The sequence below is a fragment of the Balaenoptera physalus genome (genome assembly GCF_965194825.1).
Source record: "Balaenoptera physalus genome assembly, chromosome: 12".
Taxonomy (NCBI): Eukaryota; Metazoa; Chordata; class Mammalia; order Artiodactyla; family Balaenopteridae; genus Balaenoptera; species Balaenoptera physalus.
Window position 1 is genome coordinate 71432010 of NC_138897.1, and position 25674 is coordinate 71457683.

At 42.0% G+C, this 25674-nt stretch overlaps 1 protein-coding gene across 7 annotated transcripts in view; it reads right to left on the minus strand.

Moving 5' to 3' along the window:
• SPECC1L (sperm antigen with calponin homology and coiled-coil domains 1 like) overlaps positions 1-25674 on the minus strand; it is a 121292-nt gene that overhangs the window by 60639 nt on the left and 34979 nt on the right. For 5 of the 7 annotated variants that reach the window (XM_082416271.1, XM_082416265.1, XM_082416266.1 and 2 more), the window contains 5 exons: positions 22556-22709; positions 16639-18269; positions 14791-14998; positions 4564-4637; positions 3298-3473 (listed from right to left, as the gene is read on the minus strand). In XM_082416271.1, the coding sequence (XP_082272397.1) occupies positions 3298-3473; positions 4564-4637; positions 14791-14998; positions 16639-18269; positions 22556-22709 (2243 nt within the window). Of the gene's footprint in view, positions 1-3297; positions 3474-4563; positions 4638-14790; positions 14999-16638; positions 18270-22555; positions 22710-25105; positions 25310-25674 lie in introns of all 7 variants that reach the window. The other 2 variants (XM_082416270.1, XM_082416269.1) reach the window with 2 other exon arrangements.

Here is a 25674-nt window from a genome sequence, read left to right on the forward strand (position 1 = left end):
CCATTATCCAACTTTTTGGTCTTAGAGCCCTTTTCCACTCTTAAAAACTATTCAGGACCCCAAAGAGCTTTTGTTTATGTGGGTTACAGAGATTGACATTTACCATATTAAATATTTTAAATATTTAACTCATCTAAAAATAAAAATAAACTCAGGGCTTATTAACATAATTAACATATTTTTATGAAAAACAACTATGTTTTCCAAAACAAAAAAATTAATAAGAAGAATAGTAATGTTTTTATTTTTTTAATTTTTTAAAAAAAAATATTTATTTATTTATTTGGCTGCACCGGGTCTTAGTTGCGGCATGTGGGATCTAGTTCCCTGACCAGGGATCGAACCTGGGCCCCCTGCATTGGGAGCGTGGAGTCTTAGCCACTGGACCAGCAGGGAAGTCCCCAAAATAGCAGTGTTTTAACATTTCCGTACATCTCTTTAATGTTTGGCTTAATAGAAGACTGTCAGATTCTTATTTCTTCTGTATTCAATCTATTGTGACATGAAAAAAAGCAGGCCTCACACAGATATGTAGTTGGAAAAGGGAATAATATATATATATATATTTTTTTCTTTTAATAAATTTATTTTATTTATTTATTTTTTGGGCTGCACTGGGTCTTCGTTGCTGCACGCGGGCTTTCTCTAGTTGCGGCGAGCAGGGGCTACTCTTCATTGCGGTGCGCGTGCTTCTCATTGCAGTGGCTTCTCTTGTTGCGGAGCACGGGCTCTAGGCGTGCGGGCTTCAGTAGTTGTGGCTCACAGACTCTAGAGCACAGGCTCAGTAGTTGTGGCGCACGGGCTTAGCTGCTCCACGGCATGTGGGATCTTCCCGGACCAAGGATCAAACCCGTGTCTCCGGTACTGGCAGGTGGATTCCTAACCACTGTGCCACCAGGGAACTCCAGGGAAGAATATTTTAATGATATTAAAACAGATAACTGTGGCTATTCTTCTTTGATAAACACTAAAACACAGTAAGTGGTAGTAACTTATAAGTTAGTTAAAATGTGTAACCTGAAACCATATGAATGAAATTTTCCTACTCTGTCCATCTCGCACTTTTAACGCATATGGATCCTCTACCCACAAAGGATTGGGTGACATCATGCCCTGGTCATACAGAAAATACTGGTTCACAGAGTTACACGGATTTTCCAAGTGTTGATGCCTGTCATTAAACAATTTATTCTTTAAAAGTCTCTTGTTAATATCACTAGGGATCTCATCAGGAAACTCTTTATGGGAAGCTGCTGAGCTTGCAATGGCAGATACAAGTTTTCCAAAATCCTAACATTCACTTAAAAGCCCATGTTTTATCATTGGTACCAAACACTGTTAGTTGCTTTCCTTGAAGTGACAGGCTCCCTTAATCATTTTCAAGAAATATCCACCAAACACTGAAGTCTGAATACCAATAGCTTGTGTCAGTCATTCTCAAGTAAAAATCTTCACTCCATGAAAAATGAAAACAGCACAAACTACAGTGGCACGCAATGCTCTCTTCCAGACCGCCGCACACCTGGGCACACAGCTGCAGATGCAGCAGCAGCTCTTTATGCGACTTCCCACCCATCTCAATAGGACCTTAAAAAGAATACAATAGGGGACTTCCCTGGCGGTCCAGTGGTTAAGACTTCACCTTCCAATGCAGGGGGTGCGGGTTCAATCCCTGGTCAGGGAGCTAAGATCCCATATGCCTCACGGCCAAAAAACCAAAACATAAAACAGAAGCAATACTGTAACAAATTTGACAAAGACTTTCAAAAAAAAAAATGGTCCACATCAAAAAAAAAAATCTTTAAAAAAAAAAAGAATATACTCAAGAATATACTCAAGGAATATACTCAAGACAGAGTGATGTTACTAATTTACTGCTTCACCAAGGACATCTGTAAGGGAAACCTGCATTTTGAAAATGAGAGTGGCTGGTGGGGAAGAGCACAATGACCACGAGTACGATTTGGTGCCAAGGCCTTGATCCATCAACAATTGCTGTCCACCATCTGTGCAAAAAGTCAACACAGTGAAGAGGGCAAACAGCACGTCAGCATTATTATGAAAACAGTTTGACCTCGAAGAGCCCCTGAAAGGGCCCTGGGGACCCCTGGGCCTGCAGACCTCACTCTGAGAAGTGCTGCTCTACACAATGCTACTTCTCTCGGGGGCACATCCTTTAAGTATGTGTCTCAAACACTGACAGGCTCTCGGGAGCCAGTGGAACAAGTCTCTCAGAGTAGAATTTCAGTCACTTGGGTTACCTTTCAAATGGAGCATTTCTATTCATTCAATGGTACAAAGGAGGAAGGGTAATGTACTAGTGGAGAAATAATAATCTTCCAACTCATTCCTCCGTGTTCTGCTTATTAAAGAAGCCAAAGAAAAATGGTTTAACAATACTTCCCACTGGGCATCCATTAGACCTAGGCAACAATAAAATAAGACAGCTTTTCCAAGTTGGCCTGTTAAATATTTTTCTAAATTTTTTACCTAGGGCTGCTTAAGAATTGTTCAAAGTAATGAATAATCAAATTCTTCACAATAACCTCAAACTCTACTGATACTTAATAAAAATCTCAAAAACCACTCTCCCCCGCTCACAGATAGAATCTCACTAGGAACTCAGAGCACATCATCTAAGACTTTTTACGGGTTTCCAAAGAGCTCTATGTTAAATGGGAAAAATACCCGTGGGTATTAAGCATAAGACAACTCCTCAAGCAAGCGGTGGAGAGAAATCAGCCTGCATTCTTCACTCGGGTCTCTAAAATACCCGCTAATGGACACTGGCCGTGGCCCTGAGCGCCATCTAGGGGTGTCTCACTTCAGCCCTACAACAACTCTGTGACACAAGCAGGACTGTGTCCACTGCAGAGACAAGCAAACTGAGGTCCTGAGCGAGCCCTCACACCCAGCAGAGGCAGAGCTGCACGGGGCCGAGTCTGTCTGCCTCCAGGATCCACATCCTCCGTGAGGAGTACAACCCAAAGAAGAGCAACGGGCTGGGACGGGGGACAGAGGACTGGCGGGAACCACAATGGACCACATGCCAGCGGCCACTCCAACCCCTCCAGCGTTGTTGACTATGGACACTGACAGCTCGGAAAGGCCACAGAGACCACACTACTTTACAGGGGTCACAAAGTGAGGCCAGAAAAGGTGAGTAACTTCCACTGGACCCAAACTCAGTCACACCAGTGTCAAGCCTATGTTCTTTCCATAAAACCACATCACAGAACCGTGACTCAGGTGCTCCCTATTGAAACGTAAGTACACAGCTGGTTTCTCAAAACATACTTGCGTGACTTTATTTCCTCCAATTCTTTTGTGAGTTTCTCATTTTTTTCTTGAGCCTCATGTAATCGGCGCTTCAGATCACCAATCTCCTCTTGGGCTTCAGATTTAATGTCATTTGCGATGACCACCGCCGTCTGGAGATCAGCCTGAAACTGCCGCCATTCTGCTGATTCTTCCTACATTAAAAAACTAAACTTTTATTTCCAAAAGAGAGCAGTGAAGACTTATTTTAAAGCAATAAAATGTGTTTATGATTAGATTGCTGTAATGCACTATCTCAAATGATGACTAATTTCTTTCAAATCCCAGAGAACTGCTATTACCTATTTCTAACAGAAAACGTAATTATTTTTAGTGAACGTGTTCTTAGTGAGGAAAAGAGTTTCCAGCTGATCTGCCTACTGAGGCATCAGGCACTCAGGGTGCTCAGTATTAACAATGATAATGTCAAGCCTCCCTTTCTCATGGCAGGTATCAAAGTTAGTCTTACGAAAATAAACACAGCATCCAAAATGTACCTCTGAAAAGCTCTAGAAGGTAGATAAATGGTGTGTGAACCATACTGAAAGATTTTACAGGGAAAAACTATAAATATCCTGACATCAAAAACTAACAGGAAAAAAAAAAAATCAAAAGTAAAGGAAAAGGAAGAGGAAACCAGAAGAAAAACACTGAATTTAATCTAGGCAGACAAAAAATCACACAAAGAGAGGAGCTGAGGACCTGTACAGCCTGCTGCTTCCCGCAGCCTCCGTGGCCGGGCGTGCTCCCCAGAGCAGCCCCTCCCCCAGAGCTACAGCTGCTGACTGGGCCCAGTGCCCATCACCCCAAGGCAGCCTGAGCGACTGAGGCACAACCCAAACTACGAGTCCAGCTTTCCTGACCCTCTGCATCAAAGCATCGCTGCCGTCGGCAGGCTGATCAAATCCACAGAAGACAGAAGACTGACAAGAAAGCAGTTTAGTTTGGGACGCTTCATAATCCAGAGCTAATAAACTTTCTTTCCAAAATGTAACACTCGCTTCCTAAATCCCTCTTTCTAAAGTTACCACTCATAAATTACTAGTACAATCTTGCAACCAGAATCTAGCACCAGTCCCACTCTGAAGTGACAGGCAGTAGCTTTCTGCCCAAATTCCAGTGGGCTCAGTATTGTAACAGTATCTGAAGCTTCAGATGAAGGAGAGTGGGGTCAACCACACCAAAGTGCTCAACTTTCAGAAAACTGTGCTTTCTCATGAGATAGTATGTGAAGATTTATCCTACCCGAAGTCGCCTGTGGAGTGTCTTGATTTCTCTTTCCATGTCATGTTTTTGGTCCTGGAGTTTTTTAACTGTATCTGAAAAGACCACAAAAGTTTAAATATTTATTCTTACAACTGTGTTCGAAAGGAATAATATAAAGGGAGGAGGTACTTAAATATGACATTCAGAAAGTCATCCTGCCCAAAGACTTTTTATTTTTAATACAAAACTTTAAAAGGAAAAAGGAATGTCCAACCCAAGTATAAACCAGTATTACTTTGTAAGGAAAATATCAAATTTAAATCACAACTTCTGGATGACTTCCTTCCTCAGCGTCTTAATTCTGAAACAAAAAGTTAAGTAAAATCAATTGTTAGAAACACACACACACTGTTGGCTCATAACCAATCAAAACAACACTGACTGCAATTAAAATGGGAGATTTTAATCAAAAGGGTTATAAATCTAAAGTATTTTTGCAAGTATCACTTACTTTACATGCTGGAATAAATTCCAGAAAAGTGGTGAATTAGTAAAATGTTTACAAACTTAATTATTTAGTAACTTGGGGGAGGTGCTATTTAATTCTATGCAAAGTCTTTCACAAAATAAAGGATTAAGTAAATCAATTCCTCAAATTATTTCTAGCATAATACGAATTTCCTTCCAACAATGTCATGCACTGTGAACATCTGATGAGCACCACTAATATGCAAAGGCCGATCTAGACAGAGTGGGGCTGCAAAGATGAAGACACAGCCAAGGCCAGTCCCCTGGGATCCAGAAATGTACAGGGAAGTCCCCTTCTATTTGGAGGTTCTGCTCAAAAACCCCTGCATCAGGGGAAATGCCTGGGGAGGGCGCCATGCTGGTGCTGCTGCCCAGCGCCTCCCCACGGCTGGTCACTCCAACAGCTCAGGAACCCATCACTGTCTCTCTGGTTAAGCACCAGAGCAGGCACTTACACCTGGTGACAAACACTCTGACTTCACCGACGCCCCCTTGCAGCAGAGCCCTGTCCTTTCTGTGTTCCGACTCTGCCTTACACAGCCTTGTTGCTGCCACTGCCAACAGGGGTGCGTTTCCTCACCCAGAGGCTGAGCACACCTCAGAGCCAGGAGCCACATGCCGAGGTCGCAGCCCCAGCACAGGTAGGCCTGTAGAGTAGAGCAAGTGTATAAATACACAAGCTAATGGAAGCAAAAGAGAAAGCAATCCTAAGGTCATTACCTAGCATCAAGTGTTTCAATATACCATTGCCAGAATGTAACTGTTTATTGTCAGGGATGTCAAACCATGGACACTGGTGTTTCTGAGTAAACATTCCCCCTACTCCTTACACGTAGCAGAGGGAACCCAGGCACAGCCAACACCTGTGTGCAACAACATGTACCCAAAACACCTCTTAGGCTGTTAGCTTCCAATCAAGACCCTGAAGTATGAGCAGGCTGATGCTTTTTCTGAGACTGCTCCGCGTCTTCTTCCTCCCAGTTCCACGAGGAACCTGCTCTGCTGAAACCTTAATTCAATGTTGATACATTTGTGTTCTGACATTTTTAAAAGGCATGAATTCACTTCAGTAACAATATAAAGTCTAGAATATTTATAACAATTATATGTGTAATGATTACTATAAATACATAATAATATGTTTTCTAAAGCTGAATAAAAAAATAAATGAGGGGCTTCCTTGGTGGTGCAGTGGTTAAGAATCCGCCTGCCAATGCAGGAGACACGGGTTCGATCCCTGGTCCAGGAAGATCCCACATGCGCAGAGCAACTAAGCCCGTGTACCACAACTACTGAGCCTATGCTCTAGAGCCCACGACTCACAGCTACTGAGCCCGAGTGCTGCAACTACTGGAGCCCAGGAGCCTAGAGCCCGTGCTCCGCAACAAGAGAAGCCACCATGATGAGAAGCCCGAGCACCGCAATGAAGAGTAGCCCCTGCTTGCTGCAACTTGAGAGCCCGCGTGCAGCAACAAAGACCCAAAAGCAGCCAAAAATAAAATAAATAATAAATCAAATAAAAAAATAAATAAATGAGGACTTCCCTGGTGACACAGTGGTTAAGAATCCGCCTGCCAATGCAGGGGACACGGGTTTGAGCCCTGGTCCAGGAAGATCCCACATGCCGCGGAGCAACTAAGCCCCTGTGCCACAACTACTGAGCCTGCGCTCTAGAGCTCACGAGCCACAACTACTGAGCCCGCATGCTGCAATTACTGAAGCCCGTGCGCCTAGAGCCTGTGCTCCGCAACAAGAGAAGCCACCGCGACGAGAAGCCCACGCAGCACGATGAAGAGTAGCCTCCACTCACTGCAGCTAGAGAAAGCCCGCACGCAGCAACCAAGACCCAATGCAGCCAAAAAAATAATAATAATACATACATTTTAAAAAGATTTAAAAAAATTTTTTAAATTAAAAAATGAGATAAAACATGGGTGAAAAAAAATGGCCATTTTTGGTAGCTAGTAGTCAATTTCCTCCCATTCATCACCCCAAAATTATTCCAGAAAGTTAGGGCCTATAAAATAAAAAGTTAATTAATTACTTTTACTCAGTAATACAACAAACTGCTCGTAAGTACCTACTTTGTATCAGACTTTTTTACAAGGTGCATGAGGTATAAGGGAAAGGAAAAAAGGAAAAAAGTTCCTACCCTTTTAGAGACAGAAAAGAGGATGTTTTTATATGCAAAGGATTAAACTTTAAAAGTCTATCTCTATACAAGCTGCTTCAGACCTCATTTAACCTGGTAACTTAAGGGGCAAACGGGCCATCCAATTTGGCTGAGGGCAAAGTGGACAAGCAGGTGAGTGAGTGAGTCCAATACCCTGACCCGAACCTCCAGAGGAAAGGATGACTCTGGAACCAGCAGGGAACTTGGCTCCGTATGACCTACATGTAGATGAAATCAGGGTCTTGGTGATATTACCAGACATAGACAAGGAATAAGGACAGAAGCTAAAATATTTCTAGTGTGGAAAACACTAGGGGTTACACCTTTCATTTACACTATATTTATGTACAAAAAATATTTTATAATTAAAACAAGCAAACAAAAAAATGTGTAATTTCTCCTCTGCTGAAAATCCTTTGCCTTTTCTTCTGGTCACAAAGGACCTATCTAGGTAACTTACATGAGACAGATGACAGCAAATCTTGCTGCAGCCCACTTTAACATCTGGTGCCTTGATTCCCAGGTGACACTTTAAGCCACATGGCTATCTCAGACTGATCATAAAATCCCAAATTTCATTCATTTTGTTCTTATCCTTTTTTCACCAACCTCTACACTCATGGCCACAGAATTCACATGATCACTACTCTTAAAGGACATTCTTTTACCCTCAGCACTACGTATTTATTGTTGGCATGTCTTCTTTTAAACAGAAGGGAAGCTGGCAGCCAGTGGACATATTCAGGCCGAATAAAGCGCACTACAAGTGTCTCCAGGGAATTTGATGTAAACTTTACAAAGCATTAAAAGTGACAACAAGCTTTTCCTCCCTGGAAACAAAGGCGTCTATGCTCCAGTTCTCGCTGTGAAGAGGCTTAGCAAACGGCCGCCTCTCCCAGTGACCAGTCACACATGGCTGCTTAGCCTGCAACTCTGGGGCCTCTAAAGGCAGTTTCCTTCCTCAAAGCTTTAAGTGTGAGAGACACTGCCATCTATTGTCTTCAACTCAAATGCAACATTAAATTCTATCAAAGAACAGAAGAACTACTATGATCTCATTTTTTAAATTATAAATTATAACTCAATTTTACAATGTTATCTTTATTCTAGAAATCAGGTAAATTTCTATTCTCATTGTTATTAGTCCAACTTTGCTCTGAACAATTCTGGGCACTGCCCTCCCCATTTAATAATGGGGTTCATAATCTTTTTCACCACCAAGACCTATCATCACCAACAAAACCAGAACCATCAACCAGGCCTCCACGCTGGTTCCAGTTACAGGCCCATCACTCCTGAGGGTGTCACTGGGCAGCTACCACGGCACAGGATCTACCTACGACCCTTGGGGTGTGAAGTAATGAAAGTTCCACCAACCTTTCCTGCCCTCTGAATCCCAGAAAACCCTTAGGGTACAGATACCCGAGTACTCAAGTCAGGCTCCTGCATCTGGTCAAGCACCTCCAATTGCCATTAGGTACAATTTTTAGAGGAAGGGAAAGGACCAGAGGAACCTATCAGTTAAAGCTCCACACCTCAGGGGCAGGGGAACAGGGCAGGTGGTGTATCCAGCTACCAGACAACAGCTTTACTCCCAAACCAGAACTCCTGATGCAGGAAGAGGACACACATGAGTTTCAAATAAACCATTTACTATTTTTATTTGTCTTTATTTTATTTTTTTAATTTTTTGGCAACACCGCATGGCATGCGGGATCTTAGTTCCCAGACCAGGGATCAAGCCCGTGCCCCCTGCAGTGGAAGCAGTCTTAACCACTGGACCACCAGGGAAGTCCCTGTCTCTGTTTTTTAATTTTTATTTTATTCATTTTTATCCCCCTCCAAAAAAGTGAATATAACTTTTACCCCTTGATTCTAAAAGTAATGCACGCTCACAGTAACAAGTCTGGAAAACAGAAAATGGTGACAAAAATAAGATTACCTAGCATTTACATTTGGCATATATCTTTCCAGATTCCATGTATGTGTGTATTATTTTTAAAGAAAAATGAAATTATACTATTTATACTGCTTCACAAGCCCTTCCACTAAGCAGTAGATACTGGACACCTTTATCAATAAATACAGACCTGCAGCACCATTTTGATGGCCATGATAGTATTCTATCAATTCGATATACCATGATTTGTCTCAGCAACCTCCTATTAATGAACAGCCAGAAGGGTTCCAATTTTTGTTATAAACACTATAAATGACTTTACAGTTTTTCAGATGTTACTTGAAGACACATTTCTAGAAGTAGAAGAAGTGATGAAGGACCATTTGAAACTATGAACAGGATCCAAGTCAATCCATTAGAAGGTTCTAGCTCAAGAATACAGAATTTTTTTTGAGAAGTCACCAAGTTAGAGAATTTATGGTACAGAATACACTGAAATCAGTATTTCTTAGGGAACACCATTATGCCTGGCTACAATCTCAGTGTAATGTTGTATTTAAAACTTTTATGGTTTTAATTACAGAAGTAATATACTCAGCTCATCCTCTATGCGACTTGCCTTATTTTGTGCACACATTTCTCCATGCCTCGTTTATCTTGGCTGGTGAAAAAGCAGCCACAGTAGGGATGTGCTGTGCACATGGGTTATTAACTAGATCTCGACTTCTGAAAATACAGGTAGCTTCCAAGTTTCTGTGGTAACCAGCAACTCTGCAGCAAGCATCCACATCTATGTATACATTTGCAAACTTGTAAGAATGTTTCTGAAGAGCAGGTTTCTGGAAGTGGATTGCTAAATTACTGTTGTACTTGAAAAATTTTGATCAATACTCCAAAAAAGCTGCAGTATATGAGAGGACCCTTTCTCCTCTCTTACACGTTAGCAATCTTTTCAATTTTTCACACCTGCATCTTGTTTTGAGTTTCTTTGCTTTTTTAAAAGTCAAGCATCTTTTTGTGTCTTTTTCTGACTTATCCATTCACACACTTGATTTAGCTAATGGGTTATTCTAGTCTTATTGATGTACAGAATCTCTACATATTTGACATGCATTATAAATATTTCTCCCTATGTCACTTATTTCTGGCACTTCGCTGAACTGAAAATTTCAATTATACATAGTCAAATATGAGACTTTTTTCCATTAAGGCTTCCAAGTATTCTACCTTCCATGCTTTTCTCATCACAGAATTACACAGCTTTCCTCTATTTCCTTATGCTCCTTCTCTAATCTCAAGCCATCCTTGCTCACCACTGTCGCTAATGTTCCATGTATCAGGATGTCAGACCCTAGCCCCAATCTTGAGAACTACAGAGGGCAGGAAAAGGGCAGGACTTAACTGCAAGCATGCACAGAGCATTACTATGCAGACACTAAGTGGTTGATAAGGTCGCAACTGAGTCAGACCTGAGGTCTCGCTGGTGTCACTACTCGGAATACCAGTCAGCTTTGGTTTGCTGGGCAAGTTATTACCTTTATTTTTGGGGATTCAGTTGAGCTGCTTCTTTCTGCTGTTTCTCCCTTAAGCTCTTCTAAGGTGTTAAATGTCTAGTAAGTCCTGGTTGGTCTTTCTTACTTGCAAAGAATGATCAGCATCAGTGACTCCTGCATGCTTCTCAACAGAACAAATGGCTAAAGGCTCTGCTGATGAAACGAGCCTGCAGGGTGGGAGGGTGGGTGGGACCCTCTGGATGTACAAGATGGAACGGGCGGCTTCTGCTGAGGCAACAGGTGTATGTGGAACGGGTGGCTTCTGCTGAGGCAACAGGTGTATGTGTGTGTGTATCCGTTTCACTGCTGGGCCGAGCTGCCTTTCCCTCTGGGTGGTCTTCTCTTTAAGACAACAGGGCAGGCTGCAGTTACTTCTGGCACAGTGTGAAGGTTGTGCTGGGAGTCCCTGGCACCATATTCCCACCTTACTTAGAGGTGAGCGCAGCAGCAGCCTGGGGGCAAACACCAGAGACAGCCCCGACAGAGGAGGGGGCGGTACAGCGCAGCAATCCCTTACACTGTGGCCTGAAACCGCTGCTGGCCCCGGGGCCCTACGATCCCTGATGTGGAGGTTTCAGTGCCCCCATCCCCAGGGCTCTGCTGGGAACGTTATTACTCAGAGCTTTAGTGTTCTCCTAAACTGCAGAATGTTCTATTCTGATTGATTTCTCCATAGCCAATTCCATCAGCTCTATATAAAGTATTCCAGAAATTACCCCAAATTGCTGACCTACTGATAGGACCCTTCCCCTGTTTTCTATCTTTGCTCAAGCTCATTGTAATTTTTATAGCTCTCCCGCCATGTCACTTGGACTTTGGAAGGGAAAGGAAGTATGTATGACCTCAGGCCATCATCTTGAACTGGAAGTCTTAACAGTAGTTACTGAGTGACTTTTTATATCAAATCTTTCCAGCTCAGATGCTGCTGAGAAGTACCGCAGGCCAGGTCTACGCAGTACGGCACTGATGTTCTCTGGGAGGCCGCCTGGACTCCCAACTACATGATACACCTGTGATACTGTCCCACAGATTTCACTGATACTCTATTCATTTTTTCCAATCTTTTTTCTCTCTGGATAATGTCTACTGATTGGTTTTCAAGTTCACTGGCTCTTCTGTATCTCTAATTTGTTGTTTAAATGACTGTAACTTGCTATATTAGCTGTTTAATTTTCTAGTTCCAGAACACCTACTAGGTTCTTTTTTTTAGTTTTTATTTCTCTGTGGAGATCTGCTATTTGTTTGTCATGACGAGCATATTTTCCTCTACATCCTGAGTACAGTTACAATAGCTGTTTTAAAATCCTGTCCATTAATTCCAAAGTCAGAATCGCTTTGAGGTAAATGAGGAGTGACTGCCAATGGGTGCAGGATTTCTTTTGGGGGTGATAAAAAAGTTCTAAAATTGACTATGGTGATGGTTTTATCCACAGAAGAACATCTCAATTTCCCAATTAATAGTATTCTCTGTCATTGAGTCCCCTATACCAAGTGCTGACTTAGCATCAATCCCAAATGCCAGAATTCTCTAGGAAAAAAATTAACTCCTATCAGACTACGGAGATGTAACAACAAATTATAATGCAAGAAACTTGTTTGGATCCCAGTCCCTGTAAAAAAACTATAAAGGGCATTTTGGGGACAACTGGGAAAATCTGCACGTGGGGTATTAGATGATGCTAAGAAATTACGACTAATTTTACTAGATGTGATAACGGCACTGTGGTTTCAAGGAGGATGTTTAGAAGGTGCATGCTGAAATATTTAGAAGTTAAGTATCATGAAGTCCACAGCTCACTGCCAACTGGTTCAGTTAAACACACACATACAGAAGGCGAACACTGCAAAATGCTACCAACTGTCACATCCAGGCAGGAGGTGCTAACTACCCCACTACTCTCACAGTATTTCTATATATTTCAACTTTTCATTTCAAAAAACTGGGGAGAGAAATTACATGGCTAAAAAAAAATTTATTAAGGCTTTTCAGCCATTTTATGATTAAAATCCATACAATGTCAATGTAACTTTTATTTTGGCAATGATATGGAAAATTTTGTCCCAGGAATCCTTATCACCTAACAGTTTTCTAGCTATTACCCCAATTACCACAAGGTGTCACTCTTTCCACATTCAAATCAAACGGTTTGCAAGGGAAAAAGGCTGTTATTATCAGTACAAAATGGAAAACACACTGAACCCCCAAGTTAATCTGAAAAACTTTAGAACCTCTTATATTTAGGAAGTAAAATTAGATAACTTGCTCAGTTCAGAGACAATGAAATACAGATTAGATATGTTAAACTAAAAGTTTTTAAAACTTTAGATGAAAAAGTTCATCACTATGTAAGAAATACAATCCCACAATCCACTACTTCAGTATCCAGATACCCTGGAATATTCCAAATGACCCTGAGGTCAACCTACAGATGCTGGGTCAACTAGCCAGAGCTCAGAACTGCCACCAGACACATTTAGGGCTCCTGCAAATGACCGTCTCTTTCCTGGAAATATCAATAGTTCAAACCTCCCCTCCACCCCACCTCTGCATCCACAGCACAGGGGCTCTGGCTACTGTACTGACACGCTGTATCTGCCTGTCAATCCTCTGTCAGAAAATAAATAGTAAACCATCAGTGCTCAAAGGAGCAGCATCATGAACCAGAAATTTTAAGAGCTTTAACCAAGGCATCCAAAAAGGTTATTACCTCCATTCTCCCTGTCCCCACCAGGCCATCATTAAAGTGTATTACAACTTAAAATCTGTTAACATTTGAGGAATCTAGATGAAGAATACATAAGAATTTTTTAAATGTATTATTTGGAAATAATTTCAAACTTACAAAAAGGTGCAAGAAGTAACACAAAGAACCAAACACCCATTTACCTCCTTCTCAGATTCGCCTACTGTTAATAGTTTACCATTGGTTTTATCATTTGCTATCTCCTATCCCTGTCCGTCTGCCTCTAATTGTCCCTTTTTCCTGAACCCTTAAGGATATACATCACAGTCTTTCACCCCTGAATATTCAGTGTGTGGTTCCCAAGAATACACAGACACAGCTGGGTTATCAACTTCATAAATTTATACTGACACAATACGTTTACCTAATCTCACACACATTCCAGTTCCGTCACCACACCTTTACAGCAGCTCTCGACAGCACTGGAGCCAGTGCAGGCACAGGGAGCGCACGGGTTGTCCTTTTCCTCAGCCTCCTACAGCCTGGAATTTTCCCTCAGCCTTTGTCTTTTATGACACTGGCATTTTTGAGGATACAGCACCATTCGATCCTGGGCTTTTAGTACAACATTCCTCATTTTTTGTCTGTTTAATGTTTCTTCATGATTAACTGAAGTTATGCCTCAGCCAGAATACAGCCTAGCGATATCCATGTGCCTCTGTCACTTACATGATCACCCGGTCACCCGATCACCGGGTCACAGTGTTGCCCAATTGTTCCACTGTGTAATTTCTGGTTGTTTCTTTTTCCTCACTTGTAACATAATAAACAGTCTGTGGGAAGACATTTTATGATCATGCAAATTTCTGTACCTCATCAAATTTTCCACACAGAAATGCTTTGCACTATTTTTGCAACTTTTTTTAAAGTCTGAAATAATTACAAGTTTTTTAGAATCTTTTAAAAAGCAAACAAAGCAACTCAAAATCTGAGTTTCAAGTCTACCTGATCATAAAATCTCCATGAAAGGGAGGAATATTAAACAAATAAACAAAAACCTGTGCCTCAGGCATAAGATTATAAAGGATAAATATTTTTTGGTCTCAGTATACTTGCAACCACTAGACATCAACAACAAATGGCTTTTCCTAAGACCTAGAAAGTTAACAGCCCCATTAGCTTCTCACTTAAATGATTTTCCATAATTAAGCAATTTTAAAGAGATGCTTCCACTTAACAGTCCTTTAGGAGCCAAATAGCAGCTGAAAGACTGCCAATGGCCATGGGAAGCTCTTGCCCACACGCGTGTCTGCCGGCCACTGTGCTCCTGCCTTTGAACCCCTGCCCCAGGCAGAGCCACCCCCTGTCACTTTGCTACTTAGAACACAAACTCTTCCCACACGTTAAGATGGGTGGGACCTCACTTACTCTCTAAGTCGGAGATGATGAGGTTGTCATGAAGCTTCACCGCCCGGTGCTGTTCTACTTCGTCTTCAAGTTCAAAGATCGTTTCTTTCATGTCACTCCTTTCTGTCTCTTTTTCTTCCAGCTCTGATCTTAATTTTTCTAATGTCATATTCAGATCTTCTATTTGCTTCTTAGCTTCTTCTTGGAAGGCTCTGTATTCATCTTCTACCTGTGCAAAATTGATGGTGCAGATCAGAAAAGTAAGAGTTGTTCTAAGATAAGTCCTAGGACAGAGGCACACCTTGTCTCAGCAGGGAGCTGAGCGTGAGCTGCTCTGCGTGAACAAGAACGACCTGTGTAATAACTGGGTGGAAGGCGCTCTCCAGTAACATGGACTTCACACAGTATGCTTAAGCATGATCTGCTGCCACATCACTGACTGAAATTACACTGACATCTCACTGAACTTCACTACATTATATATGAGGAAATTTTGGAAATTTTCCCTTCTCCAAAGTTTGGACTGAAGGCATGCATCTGATTAATGATTAACATGCTTTCCCACAAAAATGATGTCTGATTTGTGACAGTTTCAAAATCAAATTAAAAATGGAAACAAGAAAGTTCTCTAATACAGTCAGTGTTAGTTCATAGTGGCCCCCAACATACATGCTCCGACAAATACCACATCTCCTAAACTGTATCTCTGAAAGTTGTCACTTAATAAATTAAGGTTTATATTATTCAAATTTTGAGCAAAGATATACTGTTTCCTACTTTAAAAAATTTTTGCACTGAAACAGTAAATAAAATGTAAGCTAGGATAATTAGATAACTCATGCAAATAAACACTACATCAGGGACTTCCCTGGTGGTGCAGTGGTTAAGAATCCACCTGCCAATGCAGGGGACACAGGTTTGATCCCTGGTCTGGGAAGATCCTACATGTCACAGAGCAACTGAGCCTGTGAGCCACAACTACTGAGCCTGCGCTCTAGAGCCTGCAAGCCACAACTACTGAGCCCACGTGCCACAACTACTGAAGCCCACACGCCTAGAGCCTATGCTCCGCAACAAGAGAAGCCACCGCCAAGGAGAAGCCTTCGCACTGCAACAAAGAGCAGCCCCCGCTCGCCGCAGCAAGAGAAAGCCTGCGCACAGCAACAAAGACCCAACGCAGCCAAAAAAATAAATAAATAAATGTATTTTAAAAAATAATAATAAACACTACATCAGCAACCACGTGGGGCACAGAGCCCTGGCGACTGCCAGCAACCCTGGGCTGCAGTTCTGACTGAGTCCTCCCTATCACACTGCGTGTAAAAGAAGGGGGCTGGACCAATGATCACTAAGGTCCCCACCAGCAACAAACCATGGGCCTCTAAGAAATAGGAGCCTTCACACTCCAAAAGTATTTTTAAATCACAACAGAACTCTACTTGGAAAACTACAACCACAAAAGGATAAGAAGAGGCAGACATTGCTGGTCCCACAGACTGGAATACTGGCTCTCCGTTTTTCTTATGCCAAACTACACTTCAGAGGAGGATGTAAAACTGCATGACACACTCCCCTGGGCATACCCAGAACTAGGGACAACTTCTGTTACAACTTCAGTTAGTTGTAACTCCAGCCCCATCCTCTCACAGGCAGGAAAACAGTAACAAAGTACAAGTGAGTGGAAGTGACGTTATTGTAAGAATATTTTTCACTCCATCCCAATACAAAAAAACCATTCTGAAGCTTAAAAAAATATCTGATTAACAAAAGCTAATGACACACCACCAGGACTGCTGGCTCTCAGTAAGCATGCCATGTACCGCAGCTGCATAACACTGGTCCAGAACATTCTATCTACTTAAACAGTACCTTTGCGATGGTGTCCTGCAATCGATTGGCATCATTCCGGGTGTGAGCCAGATCTTCCTGCAGGCTACTGGCCAGAGTCTCTGCTTTTTCTTTGTCCAACCTGACACTCTCCAGGAGATCCTGAATGTCAGACTTGTCTCCGGAGTTATGGATGGAATACAGCTCCGCCACTTTCTGCTTCTCGTTCTCCAGCTGGGCCTTCAGGCGATTCATCTCGATCTGGTCACTGGCCACTGTGGCTTTGAACTCCTCCAGCGTGGCTGCCAAGGCGGCCTTGCCCTTCTGCTCAGACTCAACGATTCGCTCCATGTGGTGGTTGCGCTCCTTGAGTGCCCCGATCATCTCCTGAGCTTCCTTGTTGTCTTGCTCAGCCATCTTCAAAGTATTGCTTAAATGCTGCTGGACGCCAAGAAGCTGCTCCCGTTCAAAACGGGTGTTCTCAGCTAGATCCATGTAGCGCTGCTCCAGTTCCATGTAGCGTCCACTTTTTACATCTTCGTCAATGACATAGGAAATGTGATGCTCATCGAGAAGGGAGCGGAAATATTCGATCTGTCGGCTGAAGTGTTCCAACTTATCGCTTTGCTGACATAACGACTCCATGAGAATCACCTTCTCCTCTCCGAGCCTTTCGTTTTCGCTGTTCAGCTCCTGGGTGATCTGCTGTAGATCAGCGAGCTCTTGCAGAGTCGCCTGAAGTTCCTCACTCGTACTGTGTTGGTTCTCCTCCATCTGGTGTATCCGTTCCGTCAAACAAGCGACGGACACTTCGCTGGCGTTCCCGCTGCTCCCCTTCCGAGAGCGCTCTATGCTCGGAATGCCTTCTGACTCCGAGGACGACGGTGCGTCCAGGGCGTCATCGCTGGACGTGAGGGGCTGGTACACCTCGCTGCACTCGCTGTCCAGGTTGTCCATAGAGTTACTGTGCTGATGGTCCATGAGGGTGTTCTCATCCTGGCTCAGGAGATCCTCCACTGACCCAGGGGCAGAGCCCTCCACCGAGGAAGTCAGAGTTCCCCCTCCATCGCTCTGGTTACCAGGGGTGATCTCTGGGCTCAGGGACTGATAGCCAAACAGTTTTTCAGAATGGTCTAGCCTCTGCTCCAGGGAGAAGCCCAGTGCGTTCAACCTGTCCTTTAGCATTCTGTTTTCATTTTTCAGCTGGTTGAGCTCCTCGCGGATGGCAGTATTCTGTTCCTGTAACTGCAATAAAGTGGACTCGACGTCAGTGGGCTGGTGAACAATGATGGCTTCCTTCTCGGACTTCTCATCCCCCTCAGGAGGGTCCTCGTTAATGCCCAGCTGAGCACGCATGTCACGGAGTTCATTCCTCAAATGTAAAATCTCCACGTCTTTGGTTTTTGCCAATGTGAGAAGATCCTTCACTTTGGCTTCCAGAGCAGCTTTGTCACTGATCTGATTGTCCGATTTGGACTTGCTCATACGAATGTCGCATTCCGTAGCCGTGCGACTGCGGGAACGTTTAGCCAACGCCATGTCATTAGCCCCCTGACCTGCAGAAGGTAGTTTTTTGCTCTGGTTTAGTCGGGTACGTTCACGTAATCTTTCTCTAGTAGAACTGGATTCTTTATTACCTGTGGAAGTGCTCCGCTTGGTTGAAGAACTCGTGCCTACATGTTTAAGACAAAGAATATAAGGCAAAAACTTAGCAATAGAAAGGCACATAGTGGGACTTCCCTGGTGGCGCAGTGGTTAAGAATCCGCCTGCCAATGCAGGGGACACAGCTTCGATCCCTGGTCCAGGAAGATCCCACATGCCGCAGAGCAACTAAGCCTGTGCACCACAACTACTGAGCCTGCACTCTAGAGTCCGTGAGCCACAACTACTGAAGCGTGTGCGCCTAGAGCCCATACTCTGCAACAAGAGAAGCCACCACAATGAGGAGCCCATGCACCGAAACGAAGAGTAGCCCCCGCTCCCCGTAACTAGAGAAAGCGTACGCACAGCAACAAAGACCCAACACAGCCAAAAATTAATTAATTAATTAATTAATTAAAAAAAGAAAGGCACATAGTTATGCCCCAGGTCGAATGAGATATAATCTAAGGATCTATAATCATAATCACACAGTGATTCTGACCTACACTAATTCTGCCTGAGAGTCTGGTTACTGTAAAGTTGTTTCCTCCAAACTGGAAGATCAATCATCTTTTAATTATCAATGAAAAATGAAGTTATATACTGAGTTGTATACCGCAAAGGGGTGAGTTTTATGGAATATGAATTATATCTCAATAAAGCCTTCACATTAAAAAAAAGCTATACACATGAACTTGAATCCCAAACCACGGCTTTCAACAGGTGGCCAGGGACATAGTATCTAGGGCAAGCCAGATGAAGGTGACTCTAGGGATAGACAGTCAGGAAGCAACCTAACTGCAGAAACAGACAGTGAAGGAAGATTACAGATGACCAGAAGTGAGAGGCAGCCTGTGGACAAACAAAAAACCTACGCTACATACAATAACCACAAAAACTATGATCAAAGTAAATGCAAAAAATTTTTCACACCATAAAATGCCACATAAATAGTACCAATAACAAGAATTATTAGAATAGACAACATGCACTTATACTTACTACACACACATATTAACACTTCATACACATTAATTTACACAAGCTTCATTATCATCATCCTGTTTTACAGACGAAGAAACCCAAAAAGAGATGTTAAATAATCTGCTGACATCCCACAGGTAATACACGGATGAGCCAAGATTCACACCAGGCAGGCAGTCTAAGCAGTATGCCACTCTGCCTCCCTAAGTATTAGAAAACGATGATGCATCACTGCTAAGTTATAACAGCACGTTCGTCAAATATGCTGCACAAGACACACCATTACTTAACTGCTAAAATTTTAAACCTGTGTAAACAATTGACATGATCATGTATTTAATATAAAAAGAACAGGAGTATGTTTAAATACCCACAAACACTTAAGGAAATCATTAGACTATTTTTTACTTTGAAAAATAAGTCCTAGACCTGACCAATAAATATTTTTAAAGAACCAATTGGTTCTTTATGTGGCAGGCACCAGGCTAACCAGGTAACGGGGAGTAAAAGGTCTACACGAGGGATGATGATGTGGGAAGAGAGCCACTAATTCTGCCAGGGATCAGGTGTAGAGAAGGGGAGAGAATGCTGGTGGCCACAAGACAGACGAGGGCAAGGTAGTGGAAGCAGCATCATACACAGGAAGGAAAAGTAAGGTCCTACAGTCGATGGAAGCAGCAGGGGAAGGTTTCCATAGGGCCCTGAATGCCAGGGAGAACTTGGTGAGTTGCAGCAACAAACGTTCAATAAATTTTCTTGAGCAGGGAAGAAACACAGAGAAAGACTACTTTGATGGAAATTAAGCTAGAGGATGCGAAGTGAAACATGAGGAAGAAGGAAGAGCAGTAAAACTAAAGGAAGGTCTGCATTCGGGGAGCAAGAGCTAGATCTCCGTAAGAGCAGAGAAGGGATAATAAATCTGTAATAGATTTCAAAGGCAGAAGTAACAGGATTAGGAGGAACAACTGCAAATGGAGGCCAAAAGAGGGAAAAGATGGGGCAACTGATCCGGGGAGGTGATAACTGAGTCCAGCCTTGTGAGGGCAGGAGGCATTGGTCAGCAGGGAACCATGGGTGTGCACCCAGGGAATTCTAAAGGCTAGAACCAGGAGGAGATACTGGTGGGATTAGAGTATTGAATTTCCTTCTTACCACACAAGCTAGAGTGTTAAATGTGGTGACGACCCCAGGCTTGAGGGTGAAAGACTTAAGGTCCAGTCTCTGCTCCATCACCAGCTTTGAGGCCTGGTACAAAATGGGCACCCACTAAGCATTCACTGAGCAAATGAATGCATGGCCCTGAGCAAGATACTTGAGCTTTCTAAGTGTAGCTTGCCATCTCTAAAATGAGACTAATGATAGCCTCTACTTCACAGGGCTGTAGTGAGGATAAAATGGAATAACGCGTCTAAAGCAAGTAAGGACTTCCACGTTTCCTCCTGGTGATCATATTGCACTGCTATTACAATTAACAGTGGGGCGTGACCTGGAGTGGGCAGAAGAATCCACAGAGGGTCACAGCAGGAGAGATGACGGTAGGCAAACCTGGGCTAGGAAAAAAATCCAATACACACAAGAGGGGACAAGAGCCTAAATAATGATAGCAAAAGAAGGTCTGCTATAATTTCTGCCAATTTGCTTTCATACACTTTATTACAAACATATGACCTTAAGTTTATTGGAAGTTTCAAAGTTTTTTTCTGTAAGTGTAAGAAGTAAAATATGATAACATTACTCCTTGGACTACAGAATGAGATCTAGAAACAAACTGCTGCTAGTGAAGGAAGAAAGAATGGTAGGACTGGAATGAATGGATCTAGGCATCAACCATCAGAGGCTGCTAACAACATGGAGCGGGACACGACCAGAAACAATGGGCCTCCTGACGGACAGACAACTATTACCTAGGAAGGAACTGGCGGGGGTAAGAGGAAGGAACCTGAGTCTGTCCCATCAAGGCTCTAAATTCAATGACATTTATAGTAAACAGAGAGAATAAAAGAATAAAATCAAGGACATCATAGGAATGTGACATCAAAATCCAGATCACGGGACTTCCCTGGTGGCACAGTGGTTAAGAATCCGCCTGCCAATGCAGGGGACACTGGTTCGATCCCTGGTCCGGGAAGATCCCACATGCCGCAGAGCAACTAAGCCCATGTGCCACAACTATTGAAGCCTGCACGCCTAGAGCCCGTGCTCTGCAACGAAGAATGGCCCACCCTCACTGCAACTAGAGAAAGCCCACGTGCAGCAGCAAAGACCCAACGCAGCCAAAAATAAATAAACTTAAATAAATAAATAAATAAATAAATAAATCCAGATCATGGGAGGCAGTTTCATAGTGGTCCAGTGGTTAGGGCTCGGCGCTTTCACTGCCAGGGCCTGGGTTCAATCCCTGGTCGGGGAACTAAGATCCCGCAAGCCACACAGCACGACCCAAGGGTGGGGGGACATCTAGATCATGGGAAACTCTACAGATCAAACAACCAGTTTCCACAAAAATTAAATTGCAAGAAAAAAGTGGGATGAACTCATAGATTTAAAATGAAGATTTAGGGCTTCCCTGGTGGCGCAGTGGTTGAGAATCTGCCTGCCAATGCAGGGGACATGGGTTCGAGCCCTGGCCTGGGAAGATCCCACATGCCGCGGAGCAACTAGGCCCGTGAGCCACAACTACTGAGCCTGTGCGTCTGGAGCCTGTGCCCCGCAACAAGAGAGGCCGCGACAGTGAAAGGCCCGCGCACTGCGATGAAGAGTGGCCCCCGCTCGCCACAACTAGAGAAAGCTCTCGCACAGAAATGAAGACCCAACACAGCCAAAAATAAATAAATAAATAAATTATTTTTTTTTAAAAAAAATGAAGATTTAAGAGACACTTCACCAATTACTATATATGGACCTTAAGTGAATCCTGGTAAATCCTGATCCAAACAAATAAGTAAATATATGTATGTAATATTTATAAGACAGTTAGAAATTTAAATACTTACTGGATAATTTATGATTTGAGAAATGATTATTAATTATTTTAAGGACTGATAATGGTATTATGAATATATTTTTAAAAGAATCCTTGTCTTTCAAAGATAATTAAATATTTGTGGATGACATCTGGAATTTGCTTCAAAATAATATGAGGGGGAAGGTGGGTGTCAGGGAGCTAAGAGTGGCCATCAGGTGATAAGGGTGATGAGTACACAGAGATGAAATACCAGATACTTTTGTGCATGTTTGAAATTTTCTACGATTAGATGGAATTCCCTAAATACCACTGCACTCACCTACTCAAACACAAAGGCAGTGTAACCCTCACACCGAGTGCGCGCATACCTGTGCTACTCTTGGGTCTGTTCTCCATGGTGCTCATGGCAGGGGTGGATGCTGACGGTGCTGCGGAAGGGCAGGTGCTTTTCTTCCCTTTGACACCATTAGTCACAGTCACCCCTCCAGCCATCCCAGCTAAAAGGTCATCACTGCTCTTGGTCTAGAAGCAACAGAAGATAAAAACAAATTGATTAGATGAAGCAAGATTAAATAACATTTTGACACTAAACAAAGCCCTTGACTTTTACGCTGAGTTCAAGAACTCTACAAGGACTTTCTGACAGTTACCAAGCAGCACATCACTCTGTGCTACAGAAACAGAACTTCTTCACTGCTTCATAAATGATCACATACTTCTTTTTTTAATTAATTTTATTAAATCTTCACCCTAGTATATACCTCTTTTTTTCTTTTATAAAGCCATTTTTAATTTTATTTTATTTAGTTATTTAGTTATTTATTTTGGCCGCACCGCGCACAGCATGCAGCATCTTAGTTCCCCACCCAGGGATCAAACCTGCGCCCCCTGCATTGGAAGCACGGAGTCTTAACCACTGGACCTCCAGGGAAGTCCCACACATACACTTCTTTTTAAAATATGAAAATCATAATGTACTCAGAGATGTTATGGAAGCCCGGTGTGCCCCCATGTGCCAGAGTCAGTGAGAGGGGGGAGAAAGTGCAGACATCCTCCTTGCTACCGCTCATCTAGGATGTGACTCTAGGATAGCGACATCACATGTGCTATCTCAGGAAAGGTCTGTAAGGCCACAGGAAATGCCACCTTGCAGTTTCTAGAGAGAAGCAGTACTGAGGGTCAGGAGGAATCTTCACTGCTCTGAAGTGATGGAACGATGGAGCCAATGTCTAAAAGAAGTTATTCTGAAATCTATTTTTCTTACCTCTTTTTTTTTTGTAGTCTAATTTAAGCCAAAATTGAAAGGAGGGTTGTTGTTTTTTTTAAGCCTAAGTAATATACAAATAAAAAACTAGAGATTTTATGGTTAGAGTAAGGGTTAAATGATCATACTACTCGAGAAAGACCATTTGTAATATTTATTTATGTTTTATGAAGATGACTGAAAAAAATGTGAGCTTTTTAAAAAGAAAACAAGCACTCTGGAGAACTGGATTGGGTATAAAATTGTTACTTAAGAAAAACAGTGAAGAAATCTGATTTTACTTCTCCTAGAAATGAGAGAGAACAAAGAGGAGTTAAAGGTCTGTGGGGGAAAAAAAAAACCCCTGCTTTTAAATAAAAGAACCAAAAGTTTTGCCCACTAAGGTGAAGGCACAAGTTAACAAGCCAACTTATGTTGTTTCCCATTGAGATAACCACCCTCGGATAACCACAATGAATTCATTTCTACAAATTAAAATGGTTCAAAAACAACTCATCTCTAAATCTGAAGCCTCTCCCAGCTCTAAATGTCAGTGACTGTATATGGAGTAGTACCATTAGGTAGGTCAATCTGTCTTACTAAACAAAAGGCAGAAAGAAGATTAGTGTTTTAAATGAACTGTCAGAATTAAGCTTTGGTAATTTAGGGTTGTCACATTATGAAAAATCTAGATCACATAATAAGGAAGGGGGATATTGCATTAATCATTAAGGATTGTTCATATTCTTTAAGACTAGTTTCTCTTAATAAAACTGGTTATCAAGTATGATGCAAAAATAAATTGTAAATCAAGTTACACCCCCTCCCTGTCAATTTGTACCTCGTCTACTAATCAGTAAATAAACTTAGCATACTCTTACATTTTCAAATCATTTTTTATATTGTTAATAAAAGTTAAAATTATCTTTGAACTAATTTTCCTTCTTCCATAAGTTAAATATTCTTTCCTTCCATAATAATTACATCTGAAGACCACCCTACATACTCCTGTAAAAAGTGGCTGAATTGTCACAGTTCTCTGTTTACAATTTGCCTTTGGGTAATGCCAAAGTTAAACATACATCAGAGCACCAAATCAAAATCTATGCAATTATCACAATAACTAGAATAACACAATATTGTCACATGAATTAACCAAACTGTATATATAGGCACTTGATTTATGACCAAAGAAGCAGTACAGAAAAAATGGAGTTTTCAATAAATGGTGCTAGGTCAACTGTATATTCACAAAGGAAAAAAGATGAATGAGCCCTATTTCACACCATATCAAAAATAAATTCCAAGGCTTTCTATCATTCAAAATCCTGAATGATAAAACAAAAAATTGAAAAATTTGACTACATAAAAATCTTAAGAAAAAATTTAAATTTTTGCATGGCCAAAAAAAAATAAGCAAAGTTTAAAAATAAAATCCACACATGAGAAACTGGGTAAGTATACTTGCAATATCTCACAGATAAAGGGCTAATATCCCTAATACACAAAGAACTCTTAAAAATTAAGGGGAAAGAGACCAAAAAACACAAAGAATAGTGGGCAAAATGAACAATCACATACAATCAACTCACACAAATGTACGAAAGAAGGTGATTAGTCAGTCTAACTCATATTAGAAATACAAAGTAAACAACATTGAGATACCACTTCTCACCTCAGACTGGCACAAAAGGAAAAAGTATGACACACTCCTTTCGGAAGGATGTGAGGAAACAGGCACTCTCATAAGTTGTTGGCGAGAATGCAGCTTGATTGACAGAGCCTTACGGAAGGAGTCTGGTGACATCTAACAAAGCTACATATGCCTTTACCTCCTGCCCAGCAATCCCACTTCTAGGAATTTAAACCTGAAGACACACTTCCAATAAGACAAAAATACATTTGCATAAAGTTACTCATTGCAGCATTGTTTTTAGTTGCAAAATACTGGAAACACCTTAAACGCCTGTACATAGGTTAGTAGCTGAATAAACTATATACATCCATACAATGAAATGTTAAACAGAATGAGAAAGACTGCTAAAAAGTGGTGTGAAGAGATTTCTAGAATACATTAAGTGAAAAAAAGCCAAGTGCAAAAGTATATCTAATTATGTCAACTTTTGTGTAAGAAAGCAGAAATACAAAATAAACATCTGCTCATTTATGCAAAAAGAAACATAGAAAAACTAAATTAGACTGCTTACCTCTAAGCAGTGGGTGGAGACAGAGTAAGGAGGATGG